The 9,396-nt window shown below is 40.4% G+C and overlaps 1 protein-coding gene across 1 annotated transcript in view; it reads left to right on the top strand.

Moving 5' to 3' along the window:
• Kiaa0753 (KIAA0753 ortholog) overlaps positions 1-9,396 on the top strand; it is a 92,274-nt gene that overhangs the window by 19,470 nt on the left and 63,408 nt on the right. The window contains exons 3-4 of the mRNA XM_004638504.2: positions 5,080-5,689; positions 8,944-9,050. Coding sequence (XP_004638561.2) covers positions 5,080-5,689; positions 8,944-9,050 — 717 coding nt within the window. The remainder of the gene's footprint in view (positions 1-5,079; positions 5,690-8,943; positions 9,051-9,396) is intronic.

Below are 9,396 nucleotides of genomic sequence, written 5' to 3' on the forward strand. Positions count from 1 at the left end.
CACACACACAAATAAAAATAAATAAAGATTGTAGTATTGGATATTAGATTTTTCGTGTCCATTAAGATTTGTCTTACATAGTTAGGTGCTCCCGTGTTTGGTGCGTACATATTTATGACTGTTACTTCTTCCACTTGTATTTTTCTCCTAACTAGTATATAATGGCCTTCTTTATTTCGTTTGATCATTCTTGAAGTTCAGACTGTCTGTGAACAGGATTGCTATTCCTGCTTTTTTCTGAAGTGCTGGGGTATGTAGTTTTGTTTTCCGTCCTTTGATTTTCAGCCTATGAATTTAGGAGTTAAATGTGTTTTTTGTATACAGTGTATTGTTGGATTTTGCTTCCTAATCCACTGTGCCAGTCTTTTTCTTTTAATTAGTAAATTGAGTCCATTTACATTGATGGATATAATTGAGATATATTGACTTATGATTGACATGTTATTTACCTGTTGTTGTATAATCCTTTTTCTCCTGTGTTTGTTTGCCCTATTTGGTGATTTCTTTCTGTTTTCATTTGCGGAGTTGCAGTCATTTTGGTCTCTATTCTAGAGGAATGTCTTTTAGTAGTCTGTGTAGGGTAGGCTTTGTCAACATGAAATTCTTTATTTGTTCTTTGTCATGGAAGTATTTCACTTTTCCATCAAACTTGAGAGTTTTGCAGGATATAGCACTCTGGGCTGGAATTTGTTTTCTTGGACTTCTCGAAGTACTTTGACCATGGTCTTCTTGACTTGATGGTTTGTGAAGAGAAATCTGCCATTATTCTGATGGCACATTTTCCTTTAAATGTGATCTGTTTCTTTTCTCTAGTGGCTTTTAGTATATTGTTCTTGTACTGGATTTTTGGGATCTTGCCTATTGTATGTCTGGGTGTGGTTTTAATTGGGTTGATGTTATTTGGAGTTGTATATGCTTTGGTTATCTGAATGTCAGATAGTTTTCCCATATTTGGGAAGTTTTCTTCTATTACTTCTGCCCATATTCTTTTCATATCATTTGTATTGACTTCTTTCCTCATTGATGCTATTAGTTTTACATTGTTCATCTTTTCATCGTCTTGCAAAGGTTGAATTATTTTTTCCTGCATCCTAGTTGGTTTTTTTTTTTAATTTTATTTATTTATGTGTGTGTGTGTGTGTGTGTGTGTGTCCAGCTCCGCCCACCAGGGGGCGGGGCTGGCTGGCATGTGGTGCTGGGGGATTGAACCGCGGTCCCTGTGTTTTGCTAAGCTTGTTCTAAGTAGATGCTTTAGACCACTGAGCCATCTCACCAGCCCATCCTAGTTGTTTTTAAGAGATCTTTTCTTATCTTTTCACTAGCTGCAACAGTGTCTTCAAGGTCTGAAACTCTATCTTCACTTTCATTCAAATGGTTTTGTCAACTTGTGATTGAGGTTTTAATTTCCTGGATATCTCTTTGAATCTGCTTCATGCATTCTATTTCTTTCCTATATTTTTCATTCAAGGATTCCATTATTTTTCTGTTCTCTATATTTTATGTGTTTTCTTTAGAATCTCTTAGTAATTCTTTCATTATGGTTATCATTTCTTTTTTTGCTTCAGAAATTCTTTTTTTTTTTTTCTATATATTTTAGGGAAGGGTCTACAGGGTTTCAGGGTCTCACTACTAGATTGGACACGTAGTGATTCTCCTGTTTACAGCCTCCTAAGTGCTGAGATTACACGCCCAGTCTGAATGGCAGTCTCAGTATGCCCCGGGGGCGGGGCCGGCACAGCAGGCCTGGGAATCGAACTCCCAGCCCCTGCACCTGCTTGCAGGCACTTTAATCCACTGAGCTATCAGATATTTTCTTTTTTTCTTTCTTTTTTTCAGAACCGGGGATTGAACTCAGGCCCTTGCGATTGCCAGGCAAGAGATACTATTTCTGATCTGATTTCCTCTATATCTTCCTACAGTTGTTTCTTTACTTCAGATGCTATTATTTCAGAGATTTTAGGCATGTGATTTCCAATTTCTTCTATGCTGGTGTCTTCTGCATTTGTTCTGGATGGGCTTGGGGCCTGAGAGTACATTTTGCTCCTTCTCTTTGTCATTTTATATAGCACTGTTTTATTGTTACTTTTTTTGTTTTGTTTTTTTCTTTTGTCAGAACTGGAGATTGAACTCAGGCCCTTGCACTTGTCAGGGAAGCACTTATTCCACTGAGCCATCTCCCCGGCTCCAGCATTGTCTTCTGACCTTTGTTGTAGAGCCTTGGTGCAGTTATTGCCTTAGTATGTGCCAGTATTATTACCCAAGAGAGCTTATGTGGCTAAGGCAGTTACAGTTTTTTTTTTTTTTTTTTTTTTTTTTTTGTGGAACCGGGAATTGAACTCAGGCCCTTGCGCTTGCCAGGGAAGCGCTTATTCCACTGAGCCATCTCCCCGGCCCCTACAGTTTTATATTTACAGAACTGTAATTAGCAACATAAATAATGGGTAGTGAGATTTAGCAGTTGAGAAACTTATGCATCTAATAGGTTTGCCTTTTAGATCCTAAGAATAATGACTGTATAGCTAAGCAGGTACTAGATTGGGAATTTTTACTTAATGAGTTCCCCTAAGTTCTTCTGATCACCTCCCCTTTTGTACCTGTAGTCTTCCAGGCAGACTAGTTCACCCCAGTTACCTGTTGCCCCTTCTGTCAATCAAGAGAGGAAGAGGGCTGCTGGGATGGCTCAGTGGTCTAGGGCACCTACTTGGAGCAAGCTTGGCAAGGCACGGGGACCGCGGTTCAGTCCCCCAGCGCCACATGCCAGCCAGCCCCGCCCCTTGGTGGGCTGGCCTGGCCCCCCACACACACATAAATGAATAAATAAATAATTTAAAAAAAAGAGAGAGGAAGAGAGAGGATGCTCTCATAAGTCTGGGACTAGCAGTGTCTCATCTTACCGGGTCCAGATTGACCAAGTTTGAAATCTTCCAGGTGGGCCTGACTTAGGTCTGGCTGCTGTGCTCTGCTTCTTTCTGCTGCAGTCTGTGGAAATAGACCCACTGTGCCCCTCTGGCAAAATGTTCTGCTCCTGGATTAGTTGGGTGGGTTTGGCCCCTTACCTCTCTGCAGGGAGTTCTGCTGCAGGGTTCCACACCAGGCCTGTCTGATGGAGGAGATTCCGGTGAGTATATGGAAGGTCCTACTCACACACCAGGCCTGGTGCCAGTTGGAGTAGAATCCAGCAGGCGTGGAGATCTCACACACCCCCATTTATTTTTTGAGACAAGTTCTCACTATTTAGATCAGGTTGATCTTGAACTCATAGAGATCCCTCTTGCCTCTTGAGTGCTGGGATTCATGCATGCACCACCACACCTAGCCTAACACTGGGCTATTTTAAATTGAATTTTCATTTACATTATTATATAAGCACATGTATAGTAGGAGTTTGGGAGCCATCTTCAAGTTAAAACATGATGAGAGCCTGGGGAGATAGCTCAGTGGTCTAAGCACCTGCCTGGCAAGCGCAAGAACCTGGGTTTGATCCTTTTACCATAAGTCATGCCGCCCCAGTTGGGGTGCACCAGGCCGTCCCCCAGAACCAGGCATGGTGACGCATGCCTGTAATCCAGTGCTCGGGGGCTGAGACAGGAGGATCACTACAAGTCTGAGCTGCCTAGAAAGACCCTGTACCAAATAAATAAATATTTTTTTTTAAGATAAAATATGATGAAACTGAATTCACTGAGTTTAGGAGCTGGGGAGATGGCTCAGTAGAATAAGCACTTGCCTGGCAAGCACAAAGGCCTAAGTTCAATCCCTGGTTCTGCAAAAAAAAAGAAAAAAAAGAATTCACTGAGTTTAAAAACATGTATTCTCCTATTCACTTGTCTTTGAGTGTTCTTTGACATAACATAAGAAATTTATAGCCACAGAATTGCTTATTTCCTTTGGCCCAGTAATCCCAGATAAAATCATTTATCCTGAAGAAGTAGGATAAAAGAGAAATAAAATCTAAATGTAGGAGGGCTGGCCAGGTAGCTCAATGGACTACAGTGCCTACTTAGGCAGAACACAGATTCGATACCCTGCTGGCCCCACGCCAGGGACTGCTGAGGCAGCGATTGAGACTGGGCGTGGTGGTCCACACCTGTAATCCCAGGACTTGGGAGGCTAAAAACAGGAGAATCACTATGCGTCTGATCTATGTAGTGAGACCCTGTAGACCCTATAGACCCTGTATCAAATATATTTTAAAAAATTCTAAATGTATGGAGATATTAAGTAAAGCACAGTTTCTATTACTGGAAGCACTGGAACAATGTAAATGTTTCATAATATGATTATATTTAGGTAAAACATGAAAAGATTATTCTTTGGCTTTTGGGAAATGTAGCCATGAAAAATATTTTTTAAAACCTATAGGAAATACGGGGATGTGCTTATGTCAAACTGTAAGAACCAATGAAGCTTGTACCTGGTATGGTGACAGCTGACTTAAGTCTGCATGCGTTTAGGCTAGTGGACTGTGTGGAGGTACATGGAGGTGCAGGACGAAAGATGTAGAAAGTGTCATCCAATGGGTTCAGTTTGGTGTGGCTGGTGGTACATGTGTGGAGCAACTTTAAAGACAGCGCTAATGAATTGCATTGGTCGCTGCTAGACCTTGACAGGACAGAAATCCATAATTTGGGATTGAAGAGCATATTGGGGGCCGACAAGGTAGCTCAGCCATCTAAAGTGCCTGCTTAGGCAAGCTTAGGCAGGCGCAGGGGACCGCAGTTCAATACCTGACACCACATGCCATGCCAGCTCCACCCTCAGGGCAGGCTGAGCTGGCCAAAGAAAGAGCATATTGGTTGCTGCTATAAGCTTTTCAGGCTGACTTAGAGGAAGATCCAGATTGCTAATGGTAAGTGGAAGGGTCATAGTGTGGGGCAGGGTGACTGTAGGGAAACCCCCAGGCTGTATATTGAACTAGAGTGTATAGCAAGTGACTAATTAGTACAGCAGGAAAAAACACCTCTTCACATAAAGATCTTGTGGGCAAAATATTGGAAACTTGGTTATACATTTATACCTATGATATGTATAATATGTTATTTTTCTAATATGTGCTTATGTTTATTTACTATTTTAAAGAATCAATTGCAGTTTAATAGGAATGTTCCTACACATCCAAGCAACTTGGAAATCCGATATTCTTGTCCACATGGAATTAAAATTGAGAAGCTGAAGCACTCATACAATGAATCCTATTATAAAGACTCAGATTTTAGAGTTGTTCCTGACCTAAGCAGTTCCGTTTCATTTTCTGTAATATCAGAAGAGAAACTTAGCTATGCAGTCCACCTAGCCAAAAGAGATGTAAAGCGAAGACAATTTGAAGAACATTATCTCAGAAGTCAGCCTGCAAATTCTCAGAAATGCAGACAAATCAAGTATAAAATATCTGACCACAAGCTAGAACGGAAAGACTCAAAAAATCAAGAAGTCCATCAGTGCAGCCACCAGCCATCTGAAGTAGGAATTTCCAGCTCAGGGGCCAGAGTGTGTGTATACACATCTCATCGTGGACAGCCAGATCTCACCATGCCCAACTCACCACCTACTCGTGATCCAGGACCATATCCACAGCCCCGGCTAGGTGACCACAAAAACTTAGGTGAACAGAAAAGCCTGCTAGAGGTTCAGCGACTCCAGAAAGAATTGAGCAGCTGTATCCATAAAATCGAAGAGGTAACTAAAAAAGGTGAGATATAATGCCATGTGTGCGTAATAGTTGCGCTGTGTTCGTTGGGCCTCCCAGCCCCCGCCAAGTTTCATTGCATTCCCTTGTGTGTTGGTTCCCTGGGACATGGCACTCATGACAAGATGGTTGAGTTTGAAGTTTGACCAGAGCCACCTTTCTCTAAAGAGTTTAACACCTCACTCCTATACATACACTCCTGTTACAGGCCGTACTTTGTCTGTGGAGTGACTGAGGGACCAGCCTACCAATTGGAGTTCCTGCAGTGTGAAACTTACATGAGTACAAATGATCCAATGTTTTCCTTGTTTAGCCAAAAGTTTTTCTGGAGGAATTATTTTTAATTTTCATTGAAAGTATTGTATACGTAAATACATAGAAGTATATATGTATATACATGTGTGTGTGTGTGTAAGTAAATAGATATATAGATTACATCAGTTCCTACTTGGGAAGTGTTAAGATTGGTACACACTAGTAACAAGAAAAGTTGTGGCTCTTTCTGTAAGATACCTGACCACACATAGAGAGGAGAGAGTTGGGCTGGAGAGATAGCTCAGTAGAATAAGCGCCTGCCTGGCAAGCACAAGGTCTTGAGTTCAATCCCTGGTACCCATCCCCCCAAAAAAACAAAAAGTAGAAAGGAAAGATTATAGTCATTATCTTGTATTTTCTGAAATTCTGTAGTGGTCTCAGTGCTTTTGTGTTTACATGAGGAGGTTTTTTTGTTTTGTTTTTGTTTTTTTACAGTACCAGGGATTGAATTTGAGACCTTGTGCTTGCCATGCAGGCGCTTATGCCGCTGAGATATATCCCTGCCCCCTACATGGAGAGTAAAGGATTGGTTCTGCAGAGGGATTTTGGGGTTACTGTAACTAACAATTTGAACTTCAGGATCAGCTTTCAGACTGCGAGGAGTAAAGATTAGGGTTTCAAGAGGAACTATTATATTTGGATAGTAGATTCTACATGAATTTTGCATTTTAAATTTAACTGATATGTGCATATGTATATATGTGGATGTTACATAAAGAATGTAAAGTACTTAAAATATTTGAGACAAGATAAAACTACATATTTGAGGATACTGTATAAGAAAAAGAAGGAAAGGAAAAAGATTTACTAGGAATGGGTTGTAGATTTATTTTGAGTTTCCTAGGCGTTAGCTACAGAGGGAACCATGATCAGAATTTACAAAACCTAGCATTAAAAAGACAATTGTGTAACAATGACAACTTTCAAATACTCTGGGCAGGAAAAGGTTTCTCCTCTTAAGTCTTCTTTAGTAGTATGTTGGTGTAATGTTGCAAACAAAAAGCTCTATAGAAAATAACAAAGATGCTATGGCTTGTTTTTTACTACATTTCTCAATGTCAGTCCATGGCAGGACCCCACCACATAACCTAAGTATAATGTCCTCCCAGCAGCAGGGAGTAAGGCCACCAGGCTTTCCTTGTGATCTGATCCAATGTGTTTAAAACAGCTTTTCAGACTCGCTAAGGGGAAGGATTGGGCTCATTGATTTATGTAACATTTCAAGCAATCATGAAGCAATTCTTTGTAAGCTTTAACAAAAATGTCAGAAGTGTGGCAAGTTGCTGTAAGTTGCTATAAAGACATGTAAATGCATACTTTCAATTTCTGCACTTACTTTGATGTGGGCCACCGATAGTTTGCAGTGGCTCCTGGCTGCTGACCACCCTCACATTGGTCCTGCAGCACCCGTTCCCACTTCCCAAGTGCTGCTCTTGCAACACAAGCACTTGCAAGTTGAACACATAAATACTCCTAATTAAGCCAGTTCTTATTTATGTTCATATGTGAAGCTGCATTTTCTCCCTAAACCAGATGCAGCTCAAACAGCTAGAATTAATTTGGTTTATAGGCTCCTATAAGACTGCATCTTGGGCTGGTGAGATGGCTCAGTGGTCTAAAGCACCTACTTAGAACAAGCTTAGCAAAGCACAGGGTCCATGGTTCAATCCCCCAGCACCACATGCCGGCCAGCCCCGCCCCCTGGTGGGCTGAGCTGCCCCCCCCCATGTAAATAAAGTTCTTAAAAAAAAAAAAAAAAAGACTGCATCTGGGCCGGGGAGATAGCTCAGTAGAATAAGTGCTTCCCTGGCAAGTACAAGGGTCTGAGTTCAATCCCCAGTTCCACCAAAAAAATAAAAAATAAAAAAGAACTGCATCTATATGTCCCACCTCTGACTTCAAATATGCTTTCCTTCAAAGCAGCCTTATTTTTCTTGGTTGACCTTTTTTTTTTTTTTTTTTTTTTTTTGGTATTGGTGATGGAGCTCAGGGTCTTGCATAAGCAGGCAAATGATCTGCTGGTGAGATACATCTCTAGCCCTCTTGTTTGATTTTTTTTGTTTGATTTTTTAATGAGCAATTAATACAAATTGAACTCATAAAGTACACTTGTACTAATAGAATATTGCTTTCATCTGATTTATGTTGGAGTTTTGTAAAAGAATTTATATAAGCATTTATAGAAGATTAAAGAATAAATACACAGGAAACTTCAGGTAATCTACCAGAAAAAATTTCTTTGACCCACTCTGAAACATGTAGAACATCATTGTGTACAAGGGTCTGTTTCCTGACACACACTGAGACTTCAGACTCTAAGTAATTTTAGCACTTGATATTGTCAGATTTTAGAGAAAGCATTTCTTTTTTGGAGTCAAGATAAGAAAGTAAAAATAATCCTGCTAAACAAACGAACACTTCTGTTTGGAAACAGTTTTCTTTGCAAACAAAGGCATTCAGCAAAATTTGTTTCCATTCTTAGACTCCATATAAGGTGTCAAAAACAACCACAGCCATCTTTTCCACACAAACACAAATGCAACCATCTTCTCCCCAAATTGCAAAACATATTAAGGATGTAAATTAAGGTAACAATGTAGTTCAATAAAGAGCTTTTGGAAAAATATCATAAAATGGTACAAAATGCTTCACAGTGAGGAAACCATCCAGTGGGATTTGGTTGAGGGACTTGTGGTGTGGAGAAGAGTTGGTCTCTGTGCTTTGCCCCTTCCATTGCTGAGTGCATAACAACTCTACTTGCTCGTTCCTGGTTTCTTCCCTGGTGAGACATGAAATGTTCGATTCTAACAGTCTTAATTTTTCCTTAATAAAACTAGGTTATTAAAACTAGATATTAAAACTTACTGCCCTTTAGGTTAACCAAAGTTTTGTAAGTGTCTGTGTATGGTTTATAATTTGATTTTGGGGAAAAATATTTTCAGATAGACTAGAAGAAGCTTTGGACCCAGATGAAGAGCAGCGGATCCGTGTCAGGAGACAGGAGCAGACTGTTCGCTGTGCCCGGATGCTTTATGTCCTCCAGCAGCAGGTGTGGAAGCCCAGGAAGAAGTGGGCAGTCAGCTTTACGTGTTGCTTCCTTAGAGAATTTCAGCTTGCTTTTTATCTCAGAAAGATTCACCCCAAACTGCCCTACATGAACTCCAATGGATTTTTGAGGTTAAATTTCCTGAACATAGGAACAAATAATTCTCATCCTTTTTGTCATCTGCCTTTACATTTTTGTTTTTTGTTGAAAGGGCCAACCTCCTTCTTAAACAATGACCCTTGACTCCTTGAGGTGATAGACTCTTACAAATCTAGTAGAAATTGTATTTCTTCCCCTTTTCAAAAACATGCAGACATGGGCCAGGGAGATAGCTCAGTAGAATAAGTGC

The sequence above is a fragment of the Octodon degus genome, unplaced genomic scaffold (assembly GCF_000260255.1).
Source record: "Octodon degus isolate 3935 unplaced genomic scaffold, OctDeg1.0 scaffold00098, whole genome shotgun sequence".
In the NCBI taxonomy this organism is placed as follows: Eukaryota; Metazoa; Chordata; class Mammalia; order Rodentia; family Octodontidae; genus Octodon; species Octodon degus.